Source organism: Piliocolobus tephrosceles, chromosome 4, assembly GCF_002776525.5.
Source record: "Piliocolobus tephrosceles isolate RC106 chromosome 4, ASM277652v3, whole genome shotgun sequence".
NCBI classification, from domain to species: domain Eukaryota; kingdom Metazoa; phylum Chordata; class Mammalia; order Primates; family Cercopithecidae; genus Piliocolobus; species Piliocolobus tephrosceles.
Genome location: NC_045437.1, coordinates 110,620,333 through 110,639,420, shown reverse-complemented (window position 1 = coordinate 110,639,420; position 19,088 = coordinate 110,620,333). Strand labels below are relative to the sequence as shown.

Genomic DNA, 19,088 nt, shown 5'->3' with positions numbered 1-19,088 from the left:
ATTTCCACCAAGAGGAGGAGAGTGAGATTAACGCATTTCATCAGTGATCCTTTTGACAAACTATCTGGTAAAACATTGGGGAATGATTAAGTCTCATGTTTTCAGTTTTAAGATCCGCCAAAGTACTCTACATATTGTCACATTCTCATATCTTAATTTTATCCAAATAAAATAAAGCTAAGGAAGCATCAGTTTTTCTCAGACAAATCCAGGCGGTGTGACCTCCACATCCTCTGGGTCCTCCTCATCTTCGCTGTCACTGGACCACTCCTGCAGATAGTCTGGCACAACTAGGAGGACACAGAGTGACCGTCAGCACCTTGGTGGTGTTGCTCACCAACAATACAGTAACATTGCTTGAGGTGGGTGGGGGAGGAGGACAGCAGAACAGGAGAGAGGCAGGGAAGAAAGGGAATCAGGGCCTTTGGCTTTCTAGCTCCAGGCCACCTCGTAAACGTGAAATAGCCAATCTCAAACAGGGCACACCACGTAGTGCAGGCTGTGTGTCCCTGGCAGCCTCTTAGGGCTCCTCCTTCCTAATCTGACCTGAGCTAAAGTGCCCTCTTATTGATCCCTGCCAAAGTCATTTCCTCCTCAGAATGCACATGTGCTGCTGCTCTGTATATCATCCCTTCTAGAAGGTTTTGTACTGAGTAAGAAGCAACCTTTCTTGAAAGAGATTTAATTCTAGCCAAAAGATTTCATTAACTAACTTTTTGTGATGAGGCAATTAAACTAAGATTTAAAAAAACCCAATTATCCCACCATTTAAAGATGACCCCTACCTAGCCTGTGAGATTTGTCCCACTCTTCCTTTTCAGCGCAGTGTGTGCGCCATGGGGTTCACTGCTGCTCGTGCTCACACTGACTCAGTTTTTTGTTTTTGACACAGAGTTTTGCTCCCGACCTCAGGTGACCCACCGTCTCGGCCTCCCAACATGCAAGGGTTACAGGTGTCAGACACCGTGGCCAGACAGAACATTTTGTACTAGATAAAAAGCAACCTTTCTTCAAAGAGGAGACTTAATTCTAGCTCAAATATTCTCTATATTCACTAACCTTTTGTTTTAAAGAGGACCAACCCAAGATTTGAAAATTGAAAATACTCAATTATCCTACCATTTACAGACGACCCCTACTTGGCATGTGATGTTTGTCCTTCGGCCCTGCCTTTTAACACAGTGTGCGTGCGCACACTGTTCACGACCACTGAACGAAAAGCCTGTGACCTCGCCATGTGTTTCACATTTCTGACCACACCAAAGTCCACTGTAAAACATCCCAACTCTAATTCTGGGTTATGCAACCATTAAGACCATCCTATGATGACAGACAGTGCTTAGAATGTCTATACGCTATCAAACTTCCACATGCACACCTAGGTGCTCAAAGTCCCCGCCAGACTGATGAGTTATACCAGGGCTGTGAGATCAATACAGGACAGTAGCCCATAGAATGTCTGTCCTGGCACATCCTCCTCCAGATCTTCCTTGTCACCTGGGAAACAGAGTCACTATAAGCACATGAGCTCCACTGACTGAATCCCTCAGGTGGTCTTGGAGTTGTGGACCCGGGGCTGGCGTGTGTGGAAAGGTGTGTTCACAGCACAGACTCAGCCTCTGCCGGTCCATCCTCCATGGTGGTAAGGGAAGGCAAGTGGTGAAGGCAGGCATCAGGAAGGCCACAGAAGACAGGGCCTTGGTCCTCTAGCTAAGGCAACCTCTTGCACATGAACTAACCCATCTGAAACCGGGTACACCACACAGTGTTTCCCTATAGGGCTCCTCCTTCCTAATCTGACCTGAGCTAATTTGCCCTCCCTTCTTGATCCCCTGGAGATAATTTTCTTTGCAGGATCCACATGGCCTGTTGCTGTGTTTTTCATCGCTTCTAGAACATTTTTTTTCTTTTTTTGAGATGCACTTTTTCTCTTCTTGCCCAGGCTGGAGTGTAATGGTGTGATCTCGGCTCACTGCAACATCAGCCTCCCGGGTTCAAGCGATTCTCCTGCCTCAGCCTGCAGAGTAGCTGGGATTACAGGCATGCGCCACCATGTCCAGCTAATTTTGTATTTTTAATAGAGACTGGGTTTCTCCATGTTGGTCAGGCTGGTCTTGAACTGCTGACCTCAAGTGATTCGCATGCTTTGGCCACCCAAAATGCCCGGCCAGAACATTTTGAACGAGATAAAAAGCAACATTTCTTCAAAGAAGAGATTTAATTCTAGCCAAAATATTCTATGCATTCAGTAACCTTTTGTTTTAAAGAAGACTAAATCCAGATGAAAATACTGAATTATCCTACCATTCAAAGATGACCCCTCCTTGGCATGTGATGTTTGTCCTTCTGCTCTTCCTGTCAATGTGTGTGTGTCATGGGGTCCGCTGCTGCTCACGCTCACACTGGCCCCAGGACTGAGACAGCCCTTCCTGGGGGGCAGCAGGTGGGGGTGCTGACCCTTTCTAACCCAGTTGTGCGGAAGATTCCAGTAGAGGAAATGGGCACCGGAATAACAGCCAACAGACTCCTTGAAATTTTGTTAGGTCCTGTGTCTTGGGTATGTGTGATACTGAATTGGAACACTTCTAATGTTTGTGGTGACGATCTTATTAAATACAATAGAATGTCCCTGAATGTTCCTTGCTTTTGACCAGGAGGTGAGGAATACCTCATCACTTAAGACCAAATGCCTGGCAACTCTCTTTGTATGTTTCATACTAACGACCGCACCATTAGAATTGAGACCATTCTATTGTGATACACAGTGCTTGAGATCTTCATAGGCCAACACACTTCCACATACACACACAGATGCTAAGGTCTCTCTGACAGGGTGACAAGTTATACCAGGGCCATGTGATAACTTCAGACTAGTAGCCCACAGCATCAACCTTCCACCCATTCCCGAGTTCATCTATGCCATTTCCATTTAGGAGACCAAAAGCCTGAAAATTTATCTCTACATCATCTCCATGTGATGACTGGGGATATTAAATTTAACCTTCCACTACAGCTGTGGTGAGGAATGAATGGGTTGATTTTTGGAAAGTACAGTGGTGATGAAATTTTGGTTTCAGAGTATCAATCTTTGTGTTGTGCTTTGCACACGGGAACATATTTTCTGGGGAAAAGCACACAAACTCGCAGAGATATTCATAATCACTCCACATTGACTCATTCCTCCATACTTCCCAACCCTGATGCCCAGCACACTCTTCTCTCCAAATGACACTGTGCCTTCCAGGCACTAGAGTCAATGGTCACATTTCTTGACCGGGTTCTTCACTTTTTAAGACAAAAGTGCTTGAATCACATTTCTGGCAGGAAGTTCAAACCAGAGTGGTTCTCCAGAAAACTGAGGCAAGAAAGTGTCACCTGTGTCAACACTAGAATTTTTCCTCAGCATAGGGGTGATCCCAGAATATGTACTATTCGTCTGTGTGGCTTTGTCCACCTGCATTTAGAGAAAAATAAAACACTGTAGGGGTCAGACCATGCCGTGTCCTGAGTGCACAGGTTTTTCTTTTCTTTCTTTCTTTTTTTTTTTTTTTTTTTTTTTTTTGCTGGAATCTTACTGTCACCCAGGCTGGAGTGCAGTGTCATGATCTCAGCTTAATGCAACCTCCGTCTCCTGGGCTCAACTGTTCCTGCTCCCTCAGCCTCCCCAGTAGCTGAGATTACAGTTGCCAGTCACCACGCCTGGCTAATTTTTGTATTTTTAGTAGAGATGGGGTTTCACCATACAGGTCTTTTCTTTACTGGTGATAATTAGAAAAGCAGATGGGAGACAGTGGTTGAGGCAATGGTCCCAAAATAAAGCCTAGAAGACACTTCTGGAAAGGCACAAGATTTTTATGCAATGTTTAAGATTGTTTTGGTTGTACAGTCACAATGGTATAAGAAGAAAGCTTTTTCCCTAAAAAAAATTATTCCTACCATATAGTTTGTAACTGAAGGTGTCATCTAAGAATGCTATCTTGAGATCATTTTTCTTTTTTTTTTTTTTTTTTGAGACGGAGTCTCACTCTTGCCACCCATGCTGGAGTGCCGTGGCGCAATTCCCGCTCACTGCAAGCTCCACCTCCCGGGTTCACGCCATTCTCTTGCCTCAGCCTCCCAAGTAGCTGGGACTACAGGTGCCCGCCACCACGCCTGGCTAGTTTTTTGTATTTTTAATAGAGACGGGGTTTCACCATGTTAGCCAGGATGGTCTCGATCTCCTGACCTCGTGATCTGCCCGCCTCGGCTTCCCAAAGTGCTGGGATTACAGGCGTGAGCCACTGCACCCAACCAAGATCATTTCTTACCTGGTAATGAACGCTCACATTTTCCCACCAAAAAATTCTGTAAGTCATCTATGATGTACACGGCAAGATTTTCATATCTCATTTCAAATAAAAAGAACCAAGAGCAACAAAATTTCCATCTTAGAAACATAAAGAAGAACTTACCATGTGAACGCCTGGGACATCCTCAGATGAAGGCTCCCGCGCCAGGTCCTCATGATCTAGAAAACACAGAGTAACTGTCAGCATGTTGGTTCCACAGAAGGAATCCCTTATGCAGCGTTGGGTGCTGGGGACAGGGGGCTGGTGTGTGTAAAGGAGGTGAGTTAGGGGGAGAAACTTGGCTACCACTGGGATACCCTCCTTGGTGATGAGGAAAGGCAAATGAGACCATTAGGAAAGCCACAGAAGTCAGGGCCTGGTTCTCTGGCTCAGCCACCTCACCACTGTGAAATAGGCAGTGTTCACACAGGGCAGCACACAGATGCACTGCTGATTCCATGACAGTGTCTCAACACACCTTGTGCGTTTTGAGGCCTGGTAAATTTCCTTTTGTTGTTCAAATGTTATAATGTCATTTATCTTTCCTGGATATACACATGCTCCTCCTGCACTTATCATTCATTTTAGTGGCTTTAAAATCAATATGTGGCCAAAATACATCATATTTATTATTTTAATAATCAAGTGCACACTTTAGGGTCATCAGTGCCATTCACAATTCTGTGCAGTAAATCAAACATAATCCAGTGTATGAAAGCTCCCCTTTCTTTGCATCCTCACCATCATGTCATTTTCTGAAAGTCTTTTTGATAATAGTTGTTCTAACTGGGATAAAATGATATCTCATTGTGATTTTAATTTGCATTTTCCTAATGATTAGTGATGTTAAGCATTTTTTCACATACGTATTGGCTACTGGTATGTCTTCTTTTGAGAGATGTGTATTCGGCTCCTTTGGCTGTTTTAAAATCCCATTATTTGGGGTTTGTTTCTGTTGCACTGTTTGAGTTCCTTGTGTATTCTGCATACAAATCCTTTGTTGAATAAATACTTCACAAATATTTCCTCCTATTCTGCTGGTTGTCTCTTCACTTGATTTTTTGTTTTTGTTTTTGTTTTTGACAGAGTCTCGCTCTGTCTCCCAGGCTAGAGTGCAGTGGTATGATCTCAGCTCACTGCAAGCTCCGCCTCCCAGGTTCACGCCATTCTCCTGCCTTAGCCTCCCGAGTAGCTGGGACTACAGGTACCCACCACCACGTCTGGCTAAGTTTTTGTATTTTTAGTAGAGACGGGGTTTCACTGTGTTAGCCAGGATGGTCTCGGTCTCCTGACCTTGTGATCTGCCCGCCTCAGCCTCCCAAAGTGCTGGGATGACAGGCGTGAGCCACCGCGCCCGGCCCAGCAGAGCTGATTTTAAAGATGTATGTAGATGGGAGAAGTGGGATGGCAGAAGGTGCATGGAAAGATGGCTTAGCCTCGGTGCTCTGCAGAAAAGCCTGTCCCCACACCCATCTGACTAGGGGAGGATGCTTCTGTGACTCCTGAATGTCCCTCACACTAATCTTGGCATGAATTACTGTGTCCGTTGCATGACAAGCTGTGTGACAACTGCATCCATTCCCCCAGGAACCACAAGCAATCTGAGGATAGGAAATGCTGCTTTATCTGTTCCCAGCCCCCAGTGCAGGGTCTCGAGAGGAAAATCAGCACAGCAGCCTTTCCCCTTATCTGGTTTCCTTTTCTGAGGTTTCAGTTACCCGGGAACAACTGAAGTCCGAAAATGTTAAATGGAAAATCCCATAAATAAGCAGTTCCTGAGTTGTACAGGGTGCTCCGTCTTGAGGAGTGTGGCATCTGGCGCCATGCTGCTCCATTCCTGTGTCCGGGGTCTGTGGTGCCATGCTGCTCCATCCCTTTGTCCGGGGTCTCCACACTGTCCACCCTCCCTGCCGTGGTCACTCAGCAGCCATCTCAGCTATCAAACTGCATACGGCAGGACTCTGCTCAAGTCACCCTTATTTTATTTAATAATACCCCAACGCACACAGTAGGGATGCTGGCAATTCGGGTGTGCCAAATAGAAGCCATAAAGTACTCCTTTAAGTGAAAAGGGGAATGTTCTCAGTAAGAAAAAAATTGTATATTGAGGTTGCAAAAATCTATAGTAAGAACGGACCTTCTGTCCTTCAAATTATAAAGAAAAAAGGGCTTTGTGTTAGTTTTGCTACCACGCCTCTAACAGCCAAAGTGATGCCACAGTACATGGCAAGTACCCAGTTCAGATGGAAAAGGGATTCCATGTGTGAGTGGGGACATGAACAGAAACGTATTTCGATTGATGGCCGTCAGGTTCCATGTCATCTTAGGTTTCAGGCATCAGCTGGTGTCATGGACTACATCTCCCAAGGAGTAGGGGGGACTCCTGTACCAGAACAGCAGCACTCATTAATAACCCCAGTGCGCATCTACTTGCCGGCACACGGGAGGGAGGGAAGGCAGGATGACAACTGCGATCATGTTGGGGTCACCAACCTGTGTCCCACCACAAGACAACAGACATAAGGCTCAATCTCCACATCAGAGGCACTCAGGGGGCCTCTGCTCCAGCCTCCTAGCCCGGTGTGACCAAACTTCTGTCAAGTGTCAGATACTAAATATTTTAGACTTTTCTGGCCTGATATGGTCTCTGTTCACATCTTCCTTTCTTTTTGTTTTGTTTACAATTCCTCGTTTTCTTTCATTACACTTTTGAAATTTAAGAACTGTTCTTAGTTCTTGGGCCTTACAGAAAGAAGCTGAGGGCCAGAGTTGGCTCTTGGCTGTGATTTGCCAATGTCCGTGTGACTCCGCCATGCTGCACAGCCTCTCTGCACCTCTGACAGTCCCCAGGCTACGTGTAAGGGCTCATCTCCCCACCATGACCTGGAATTGAACCGTCACAGGTGGACTCGTGCAGGCTTCTCCAGCATAAGATGACTGGTGTGAGTTTCCACGGATGCGATTTCTGAAATTAGAGTCCTGAGAAATGCAGTTGCAGCAACACTGCTGAGGAAAGCCAGCCCTGAGTGCACCCGCTGCAGCTGCTCTTTCCAGAACATTCTATCTCTGGAACAGGAGGTACCTGAGGCCTGTGAGCACCAGGTAGGCTCTAAGGGCCTGCTTCGAGGACCCCTTAGTCCCTCGGCACGGCTCTCAGCTGGGTTCAAGGGAAGGGTAGCAGCTAGTGGTTTGAGACCAACTCCAGAGAAGTCAGCAGGAGAGGTGTGTGCCAAGCGGGGTGGATCTCAGGGCTGCCTGAAGCCTAGAAATCTGACTCAGCACTTGTGCAACGCCGGAGACGCCCTGGCCTCCCTGAGCGGGAATCCCTGGGGCTGAGGTGAGGCCTCCTGGGTCTGGGTCAAGGGAGAGAATCCATTTCCAGGAGCGGGCTGTGGCAGCACCGTCAGGACACAAAGCCAGTGACCTGTGGGGTGGAGGCTGCTTTTCCCACTGTGATCTGGAGGAAGAAGTTCCTGCCAAGCTGCCACCCTGACCTGCCGGATCCGTAAGCTACTTCTCTGCTCCTGAGGGTGCTCAGAGCCCTCATCATGTGCCTGCTGCTCGGCCTACTCCTGAGACTGTGGCATGCACACCGGAGGCTACACTCACATCCTTGGCACTCACTCTAGGCTCGCCGTCTGTCCTGTCACAGGAGCGGCTGAGAAAGGAGCCAAGGGAGAGGCAGGTGTCCAGGCTAGTCTAGCCGGGCCCGGAATGCCTGTGTTTGGCTGAGCTGACTGACCAGAAGGTGCCACACAGGGAGACAGTGGGGGTGGGAGCGAGGCCTGGGCAGGAGGATTTTCCTGCTTCCTGGGCCTGTTCATCCCTCCGTGGACTTAGACACACAATCCCTGGGTTCACCTCCTCGCAGGCTGTGCGGTGCTGGTGGAATCACGTTCCTCCACCTTAATGTCTGCAGGCACAGATGACTTAGACCAGCATGTGCGAAGGCCGGGGTGGGAGTGAGGGGCTGGGTGATGCACTCTGCAGAGCCCAGGCTGAACAGAAAGGACAGTCATGCAAGGAACACGGAGTCCTGTGGCGGGGAGGCCACCTTGGGGATGGCAGGGGGAAGAGTTGTCAGTTGTCCAGGTTGTCAGGGGCTTGTGGAGATGCTCTGGGGTCCCTTGGGTTCTCAAATGGATTTTGTGTTTCCATGGGCAGGACTCTGGGCTCGCCTCCAAAGGAAATCTGATTACAAGAAACAGGTGAAGTTACATGCAGTTGCCAGGAGCTCAGAATCCAGTGAAGGCACAGACATGGCAAGGTTGGACAGCAGCGCCCTTGGCAACGGGAGGGACTGGCACTCTCAGCCTCGTGTGCCTGACCACCTTTGGGGACAAGGTCAGGCCAAAGGCTGCTCCAGGAGGGAAGGGTTAGCGCAACTCAGGCAAGTTGAAGATGGTGCCCCAGGCCAGTGTGAGGTGTGGCAGCTGTCCCCTTGGCGTGGGCAGCTGGCAGGTTGACCCCTGACCCCAGCTGTTTGCCTTGCGGGGAAGCTGTGTGGCTCCTGTAGATCTTACTGTTTGCTGGTGTGGCAGTGCAGGGCAAGGAGAAGGTACGAGGACGCAGGGAGGCAGCCTGGGCTGCAGTCACACTTCTGCTGCACCCGGATCTGTGAGCTTCTCCACAAAGAGGAGAAAGAAGACAAGCCCAGTGGGGGCACGTCCCCGGGGTTTTTTTTTTTTTTTTTTTTTTTGAGACAGAGTCTCTCTCTGTCACCCAGGCTGGAATGCAGTGGTGCAATCTCAGCTCACTGCAAGCTTTGCCTCCCAGGTTCACGCCATTCTCCTGCCTCAGCTTCCCGAGTAGCTGGGACTACAGGCGCCTGCCACCACACCTGGCTAATTTTTTATATTTTTAGTAGAGACAGGGTTTCACCATGTTGGCCAGGATGGTCTTGATCTCCTGACCTCGTGATCCGCCCGCCTCGGCCTCCCAAAGTGCTGGGATTATAGGCATGAGCCACTGCACCTGGCCAGGAATTTTTTTTTTTTTTAAGATTGCGTCTTGCTCTGTTGCCCAGGCCGAGGGCAGTGGCACGATCACTGCTTACTGCAGCCTTGACCTCCTGGGCTCAAATGATCCTTCCAATTCAGCCTCCCAAGTAGCTGGAACTACAAGCGCACATCGTCACACCCAGGTAATTTTCTTTTAGTTTTTATTTATTTATTTTTATTATTTTTGAGATGGAGTCTCACTCTGTTGCCCAGGCTGGAGTGCATGCAGTAGCACGATCTTGGCTCACTGCAACCTCCACCTCCCAGGTTCAAGCAATTCTTCCTCCTCAGCCTCCCGAGTAGCTGGGATTACAGGCACCTGCCGCCCCACCTGGCTAATTTTTGTATCTTTAGGAGCAACGGGGTTTCACCATGTTGGCCAGGCTGGTCTCGAACTCCTGACCTCAAGTGATCCACCCGCCTCAGCCTCCAAAATTGCTGGGATTAAAGGCGTGAGCCACCACACCCAGCCAATTTTTTTTTTTTTTTTTTTGTAGAGACGGGGTCTCACTATATTGCCCAGGCTGGTGGCAAACACCTGGCTCAGGCAATCCTCCCATCTTGGCCTCTTAAAGCACTGGGATTACAGGAGTGAGCCACTGCACCTGGTCAAGAATTTCCCTAAAGCTTATGAAGTGGTGAGCCTTTCATTTCATGTAGAAGGAAGGTTCTGGTGGCTGCAGGATGGCCTGAAATGAGAGGGCAAGTGATCCTTTAGAGAAATGGTTTCCTTTTATCCAGTCTGAAGCTGATGGGGGTGAGGCTGGAAGTAAGTAAGGCTGGCAGAAGTAAGGCTGGAACGGAGGAGAAACAAATCAGCAGGACTTGGCTGAAAGGTGTTGGGTTTGTTCGTTTATTTACTCAGCAGATACACAGGAAGTGCTCACTGTGTGCTTGGCACTGTGGTCAATGAACTGAGTATGCAACTATGAACAGAATACATATGGTCCTTGCTCTGTACCACTCACAGTTTGGCTCAGGTCCAGAGAGGAAGAGGAGGACTCCAAGGTGTTCTCAAGGTTCCACTGGGACATTGGTGTTCCTCCCCAAACCAGTGATCAGTTAGTGAGGGGTGCAGTCATGTCCGTGGGTCTTCAACAGCATTTTACTGAAATAAAGTATCAGAGTGCCATGGATGTCATAAGGGAAAGAAGAGTTTGCAGAAATTTTGTTTCTGTTATATATATGCAGGTCTGTATTGGATCAGTATGTGCAATGTACTTCTTACTGAAGGGCAGGTAAAAAAAAAACCTTGTATGGGGCTGAGCATAGTGGCTCAGGTCTGTAATTCCTGCACTTTGTGAGGCTGAGACAGGACTGCTTAAACCAGGAGTTCAAGACTAGCCTGGGCAACATAGCAGGACCTCATCTCTACAAAAAAATAAAATAAAAATTAGCCCAATGTGGTAATGCACACCTGTAGTCCCAGCTACTTGGGAGGCTGAGGCAGGAGGTTCACCTGAGCCCAGGGATCAAGGGTGCAATGAGCCATTATCACACCACTGCATTTGGCCTGGGCAACAGAGCAAGACCCTGTCTCAAAAAAAAAAAAAAAAAAAATCTAAAAAAGAATGGTTAAGTCAAGCATGGTGGTACATGCCTGTAGTCCCAGCTACTCTGCAGGCTGAGACAGGAGGATCACTTGAGCCTAGGAGTTTGAGGTGGTAGTGTGCAATAATTGTGACTATAGCCACGGCACTTTAGCCTGGGCAACATGACGAAACCCGGTCTCTACAAAAACTAAAATTAGCCTGGAGTGGTGGTGCATGCCTGTGTTCCCAGCTATTCCAGAGGCTGAAGTGGGAGGATTGCTTGAGCCCAGGAGGTGGAGATTGCTGTGGGCTGAGATCTTGCCACTGCAGGGGGCTACAGGAGTCTAAAAGGAAGGGGACACAATTTCCCCAAATCTCCAACTTTCGGGAGTTCTGCCTACACTCCTTGCCCCAGGATGCCCCCAGCACCAAGGCCAAGGGGGTGTCTTGGCTCTCAGCACTGGGGTGGAACATTTATACACAGAACCAGGCCATAGAAGGCATACACAGAGCCCATGAGTACCAGTCCCCATCTCCATCCTCTGTTCTCTGGGACTGCAAGTCCAGGCCTGACCTGGTTCTGTCCCTACCTGGAGAGACAGAAGACAGAAGGAGACAACCCCTGAGAAGCCTTTCCCGAAGGCCTCATTCCCCCTCACACTGTAAGATCTCTCAGCCCGCACTTTGGGAGGCCGAGGCGGGCAGATCACGACATCGGGACATCGAGACCATCCTGGCTAACACGGTGAAACCCCGTTTCTACCAAAAATACAAAAAAATTAGCAGGGCGTGGTGGCGGCGCCCGTAGTCCCAGCTACTCGGGAGGCTGAGGTAGGAGAATGGCGTGAACCCGGGAGGCGGAGCTTGCAGTGAGCTGAGATCCGGCCACTGCACTCCAGCCTCGGCGACAGCCAGACTCCATCTCAAAAAAATCTCAGCCCTGAATCAGGGCCCCTCTCCAGGAAAGGTGACAGAGTGGTGTTTAAATGACACTGTCCTACGGCCCCGCTGGGGTAGAAAACAGACCCAGATGGCGTCCCCAGCCCTCCCTCCCCAGGCAGGAATAAAGAGCATAACAGACAGTGGAGGACACCGGGACAGGAAGGAGGGGCCAGCCGCTCTCAAACTAAGTCTAACCCACGGCGGTGAGGACGTGTGGTCCCAAATCCAGTCCCCTCCCGGCCGAGCTCACAGAGCTCAGGGCTGGAACCTGGAACCCCTACCCCGACGCAGGCGGCAGAACCGAGGGGAACTTGAGCCCCGGCCCCCTCAGGGGACCCACGCCCGGGGCGCAGCTTTGCTGGGAGACGCCGCAATACTGCGCAGCCGCGGCCCCACAAGCAGAAACAGGCCTGGGCGCCGGGAGGCTGCGTCCGAGGCCTGCGTGGAGCTGCGGCCCGGCGACTCCCAGAAGACAGCGGGGGGCACTGGGCGCCCCGGATCCGAGCCTCCCCGGCGGCAGGGCCTCCCAGTGCGGCACCCGGATCCCCACCAAGGCACCCCAAGCGCGGACGGCGGGACAGGGGACAGCACCAGGGTGGTGTCCGAAGCTTCCCCACCGCCTTGGACCAACTCGGCCCCGGCCCGGGTGGGGCTTCCCGGAGAGATTTATCCTCCTTCCCTCTACACTTCCCGGGGCTCCCGCTCAGGCCGGACAACAGCTCGGAGAGCCAGTCCCGCTCGAGGGTTGACCCCCCCCATCCAGAACCAGCCAACCAACCAAACCACCTCTCCCAAGCCGGGCCGCTTCCCGGCGTCCGCCGCTGACCTGATCAGAGCCGCTCTGCCGGCCCGAGGGAGCTGAGAAGGGGATTGGGAATGGGGTCTTGGGGAGGGGGCTGGCTGGAATGTGCAGCACTAGCCCAGCTAGGGCGGGCGGCGCGCGGGCACGGGCGCCCCCCAGCTCACCCAACTCCCGGCCGGCGCGGCTCCTGACACACCATAAAGACGTGGTCCTCCGCCAGCTTAGAGCGTCTCTCCCGAGCGCGTGCGTGAGCGAGACGTCATTTTGCGTCGCCTCGGGCCGGGTAGCGGGCGGCTGCATCTGAGGCGGACGCCGCGGTGTAGGGCACACCCTGAGGGTAGCGAGAGACGTGACAGGACCGAGCAGTTGGGGGCTGCAGCCTGGTCTGTCCCCACCGATCCCAGAGAAAGGCTCAGTCTGGATCTGGGCGTTCGCAACCTGAGAGAGGGGATCAAAGCTCCCCTGCGGGCCCGAGGAAGAAGAGCAAGGTTGAGGACTGCCTCGGCTCACCAGAGTAGTCTGGAGGCAGGCCTGCAGGCGCGTCCCCGCACCGCAGCTCCAAGCTGAGGTATCTACACCTGCCGCAGGCATTAAGATGGCTGGTTATGCCACTACTCCCAGCCCCATGCAGACCCTTCAGGAGGAAGCGGTGTGTGCCATCTGCTTGGATTACTTCAAGGACCCCGTGTCCATCAGCTGTGGGCACAACTTCTGCCGAGGGTGTGTGACCCAGCTGTGGGGTAAGAAGGACGAGGAGGACCAGAACGAAGAGGAAGATGAATGGGAGGAGGAGGAGGACGGGGAAGCGGTGGGGGCCGTGGATGGATGGGACGGCTCCATTCGAGAGGTGTTGTATCGAGGGAATGCTGACGAAGAGTTGTTCCAAGACCAAAAGGACGGTGAACTCCGGCTCGGTGACAGTGGTATAACTAATTGGGACAACGTAGACCATATGTGGGACCAGGAGGAAGAAGAAGAGGAAGATCAGGACTATTACTTAGGAGGCTTGAGACCTGACCTGAGAATTGATGTCTACGGAGAAGAAGAAATACTGGAAGCATACGATGAGGACGAAGATGAAGAGCTGTATCCTGACATCCACCCGTCTCCTTCCTCGCCCCTTCCAGGGCAGTTCACCTGCCCCCAGTGCCGAAAGAGCTTTACACGTCGCAGCTTTCGTCCCAACTTGCAGCTGGCCAACATGGTCCACATAATTCGCCAGATGTGCCCCACTCCTTGTCGGGGGAACCGGAGTAATGATCAGGGCATGTGCTTCAAACACCAGGAACCCCTGAAACTCTTCTGTGAGGTGGACAAAGAGGCCATCTGTGTGGTGTGCCGAGAATCCAGGAGCCACAAACACCACAGCGTGGTGCCTTTGGAGGAGGTGGTTCAGGAGTACCAGGTGAGAGAAAGGGAATGTGGGGGGCTGAAGGGAGTGGAAAGGTAAGTAGGAGAGCTGGGGAATGTGTAGCATTCCTTTCCCACCTCCTCAGCTACTTAGTTGCTAAACTCTTTATTTGATGAGGGAGACACAGTGGAGAGAGATGGTCATATGGGTAAAAAAGGAGACACAAAACCATGAAGGCTGGGGCAGATTGGCTTCCCCAGAGGAAGCTGAACAAATAATACGACGGTCACTGGAAGCGGACCACTACTGCTAATACTGTCTTGTCTACCTAAGTGCGCGGGACACGAGTAACAGATACCCAGTACTTCATTTCTCTCTAATGTGAGTCCTTGACCAAGTCCCTGGGACAGGTACAGATAGGAATAGAAAGCCACAGTACTTGGAGATGATAGACATTTGGGACCTCAGCACAAACAGTGTCAAAATAGATGTATTGGTAGACAGAAATGCCAGGTGTGAGTCCTAGACTACTGGTAGCAACTGGCCACACCCTCCTCTGAAAGTCTGGGATTGCATCCTACCTTGAGTAGGATCCGTTTTCCTTCTAGAGCAAGGCAAAGCATCTTTGATGGATCAGAATGTGCCTCATATCCTGATCACTTTTCTTTACTGGTATTTTATCATAGTGGAAGGAGTGCGGGATTTAGGATCAGGTGACCTGGCTTTGCCACTTACTGTCTAGTCTTGGGCAGGTGTCAACCTCCTTGAGCTTCACTTTTTCCCTAGGATTGTAAGGATTAACAGAGATCACATATGTTAACCATAAAGCACTAAACAAATGTTTGCTGTTTTATTTGGCTTTCTTGTAACTTGTCTTCCCTTGTTTGGGTGCTGATATGGTTAATGCCTTGCTTTCTAGTCTTGACTTCTAAGCATTAGAAAATTGTCTCAATGACAGCGAGTACCATCTTCCTTACCAAAAGTGTAGGTAGATTTGACTCCTGGCAGTGCCCAAACGAAAGAGAGGTTGTCTTCAGTCCCATAAAGGTTGACCTGGATATTCAGCAGCAGTTGCTCACATCTTAGTAGTGCTTTACAGTTTATAAAATGTATTTCCTCTTGATCTCCTATAGCAGTGGTTTTCAAATTGTGTTTTTGACCAATTAGTGGGTCTTAAAATAAAATAAATGGGTCACGCCTAGCATTACCTCAAAATGAAATAAGAGAAAATATTAGAACACATGGACATAGTAAGGGTAAGTATTGCTTTATGAAACTTTTAAGTTATATATATACATGTGTATACTTAGTCTAAAAATATATTGCTTACTTAGAGTTGCAGTCAAAACATAAACACAGAACACTGTCCTACAGGCTTCATATAGTAGATATTATCACCCCCTGCCCCCATTTTATAGCAAATATTGGTAAGTGTACAGTTAAGACACAAATCTAACCATAAATCACTGCTACCTCTGTTACACTAATCTGACTTTAAGGACAAATCCTAGCACCATGTTTTCACCCAAGGTAATAACTAAATTATCCCATGGAAAAAACTTATGTCCTATGCTTCTGGGTCTTAGTACACTGAAGCTGAGGAAAAAAGAGAACCTTCCATTCCTCTGCTAACTTTTTTTTTTTTTTTTTTTTTTGAGATGGTGTCCCATTCTGTTGCCCAGGCAAAAGTACAATGGCACGAACTTGGCTCACTGCAACCTCTGTTTCCCAGGTCCAAGCAATCTTCCTGCCTCAGCACATCTAGTAGTTGGGATTACAGGCACGCACCACCATGCCCAGCTAATTTTTGTATTTTTAGTAGAGACGGGGTTTCGTCATGTTGGCCAGGCTGCTCTCGAACTCCTGACCTCAGGAGATGCACCACCTGGGCCTCCCAAAGTGCTGGGATTACAGGCATGAGCTACCGTGCCCGGCCCTCCTCTGCTAACTTTTATCATCATCCCCTTCCCCCATTTTATAGTAAATATTGGTAAGTGCACAGTTAAGACACAATTTTTTTTTTTTTTGAGATGGAGTCTCACTTGTCGCCAGGCTAGAGTGCAATGGTGCGATCTCGGCTCACTGCAACCTACTCCTCCCGAGTTCAAGCTATTCTCCTGCCTCAGCCTCCCGAGTAGCTGGGACTACAGGTGCACACCACCACGCCCAGCTAATTTTTGCATTTTTAGTATAGACAGGGTTTCACCATGTTGGCGAGGATGGTCTTAATCTCTTGACCTCGTAATCCCCCCACCTCGGCCGCCCAAAGTGCTGGGATTACAGGCGTGAGCCATTGCGCCCCGTTGTCTCTTTCATTCTTTATGCAGTTGTCACTTCCTTCCATTGGTAAACATGTAAATTATAGTTGCATGATTTAGAATTTTACTGATCAAAGTCATAATAATAGTTAACAGTAAAAGGAACTATTTTTGTATAACGGTTTATTTAATATAGTATACATTATCATATACTTTGTTACAATGTTGAAAAAACTTCATTTTTCATAATATAGGAAATAAAGTTGGAAACAGCTCTTTGGTGGGAATACTTCAGATAGAGCAAGAAAGCATTCACAGCAAGGCCTATAATCAATAAGGTGTGAAAAGTTGGGTAGCCACAGGAGTTGTTCATTAAGGATATGATTACATTTATATAGCTATTTCTATTGCATAACCAGGACAGTGTTATTGTTTTGAGGTCAATGTTCTTTTAAAATTTGGTTTTGTGTAAAAAGAGGCTTTTTGACCCAGAAAGCCTTACTTATTTTACATCTTCCAGTTTGTCCATCCCATGAGTTAGAGCTCGTCTTGACTCTGCAAGCTAGAATCAAAGGATTATGAAAGTAAGATCATTTAGATTTGACCAAGGGCACCACTAAATGGTGTCAGGTTTTAGGAAGCAGACGGGTGTATAAAAAGAAAACGAACAAAGATTTCACTTATTGGGGCTCAGGCATAACTGGATGCCTAGATTGTCCTGCCACCCAGCTGCCACCAATAAAATCATTCATCACTCTGCAAGAGGGACCAGATGCTTCCATCATCAGTACTCCTTGTTTTTCGGTTATCTCCTTTGAGGTAGCTAAAAATGGCAGCCAAAAAAAAATTTTGAGGCTTTTCGCAAGTATATATTCAGGTTATCATGCAGAAGATAGGGTCAACTTCTTCAGTTTGAGTTATCTGAAAGTGCTGGGCAGTGACACCATGCCAAACACTGCTAAATTCATGCCATTAGAAACAGTGGAGTGTTCTGCAAAGCCCGATTCTCTGCAGCTTTAAGACTGGACAGCATTGAAATATTCACAGGAATCTTCAAAGCCATGAAAGCTTAATATTAAATAGCCCTTTTAATTGCAAAGGAGAAAAAAATGGAGAAACTTGTGAAACCTTGCATTCTGAGTGCTGCCACAAATAAAGAATTCCAGAATTTCTTCATCTACTTGTGCAGTCTTAACTCTGATTTAATGACTGAATGTATCAAACTTCAGATCTTAAAAAATATCAGCTCGCAGGAGGCTGAGGCAGGAGAATGGCATGAACCCAGGAGGCGGAGCTTTCAGTGAGCCAAGATGCCCTTGCGCCACTGTACTCCAGCCTGGGCAACAAAGCGAGACTCTGTCTCAAAAAAAAAAAAAACATCGGCTCATCCTTCATTGCTGTTAGTCGAGATGAATCTACTGATGAAGAAAACTGTACTTTGCTTACATTCAGAATAAGGCTTTCAAAACTGTATGTGCTGTTTTTGTGAGCCTACTACTTGACCACCAAAGACTTGCAGCTGTATCAAATGAACTGAGCTGGAGGAAATTTTATAGCAGTATATATTAATGGCACGACAGCAAACTGTGTTAAATTTGGGTTTTTGGCAAAAATTGAAGAAAACTGGGATTCAAGATATACTGCAGCTGTCACAACGAAGCATCAACTTTCACTGATAACCCATAACCTACTGGAAATCTTCAACCTTGCTGTCAGCATAGACCATTGTGAGAAACAGTACATCCGTTCCAGTTTGCCCTGCTTTTTGAAGATCTAAATGCCATTCCATGTTTTCTGTTACATATTGAAGTTTCTTGGTTGTCAAAGAAAAATGGATTCTGCTGAACTCGTGGACAGAACAACCCCAAGGTTGGAAGAACAATGAAAAAGAATCTATACTTGAACATTTCAAAAGGTAAAATTTTTCAGCAGAGTTTTAACACACTGAAGCTTAAAATACATTGACATTGAAATGTCAAGAGGCAAACACCAATTTCACTGTTCATTTCATAATGAACATCAAAACTTGCCAAAAATAGATATAAGAATATAGTATATGTATGTATGAGCAAACTAATGCTAAAAAATGTCTAATTTTCTTGACTAGTCTTTCAAGGACCAGATTCATGAATGTCATTTGAAGGAAAAAAGTGAAATACTTGGAATTATTTTGAGTGATGTTCTCCTGAGCTTGTTCTTAAAATCTACCTGTGGTAGCTTTTGGAAAGAATGTGTTTCATACTGATGTGCAGGCCTCACTGAAAGAGCTTCAAGAGGAGTTTGTGAAACTCAAAGTCTAATTGTTTTGACTAGAAACTTCCAGATAAATACTCTAGAGAAACTTGGGTATAAAATGACTAAACAGATGAAAAACCTTTATTCATTATTCCATTTGCTCCTTACACGTTTAAAAACTTTTTAATTTTTTAATGTTTTGATATATCTAGCTCTGGAGAGAAAACACTGCAAGAGTGTTATTAAAAGTAGCTTGTTTTCTTGAACCTTTTACACCACCCAGGAAAGAAAAGTTCAGGCTTAACAGTGACATGGCTATCATGTCATCTGAATAAATTTTTTTCCTTCTAAAATTACTATTGCTTTCATTAATTTTAATCATACTTAATTTTGAAATTTTAATTAACACGTAAGGGATGAATGGGAGATTTTCAGGTATATGAAAAGTAGAGGTATGGGCTACAAAAACACTGAGGAAAAACATATAGATCATCTGTTTATTGAATGCCTTCCCTATTAGGTTCAGCTGTTCACTGCTGTATCGCAAATCAGACCGTTTAAACTTGTTCCTCTACTTCTGTGGCTGTACCCTGGATCTCATCTTCACACAGATTGGCTACGCATCTGAAATCAACTCCCA

General features: G+C 47.8%; 2 protein-coding genes across 2 annotated transcripts; one reads left to right on the top strand and one right to left on the bottom strand.

The window, feature by feature from the left end:
• Positions 1-224: 224 nt before the first annotated feature.
• LOC111535493 lies at positions 225-13,195 on the bottom strand. The gene is made up of 3 exons (XM_026451133.1): positions 12,629-13,195; positions 4,452-4,507; positions 225-290 (listed from the first exon to the last, which is right to left on the bottom strand). Exons 1-3 carry the CDS (start codon positions 13,193-13,195, stop codon positions 257-259), a joined length of 657 nt encoding a protein of 218 aa, XP_026306918.1. The 3' UTR covers positions 225-256.
• TRIM52 (tripartite motif containing 52) lies at positions 12,022-18,804 on the top strand. The gene is made up of 2 exons (XM_023201786.3): positions 12,022-14,009; positions 16,734-18,804. Exons 1-2 carry the CDS (start codon positions 13,200-13,202, stop codon positions 16,752-16,754), a joined length of 831 nt encoding a protein of 276 aa, XP_023057554.1. The 5' UTR covers positions 12,022-13,199; the 3' UTR covers positions 16,755-18,804.
• Positions 18,805-19,088: the final 284 nt, after the last annotated feature.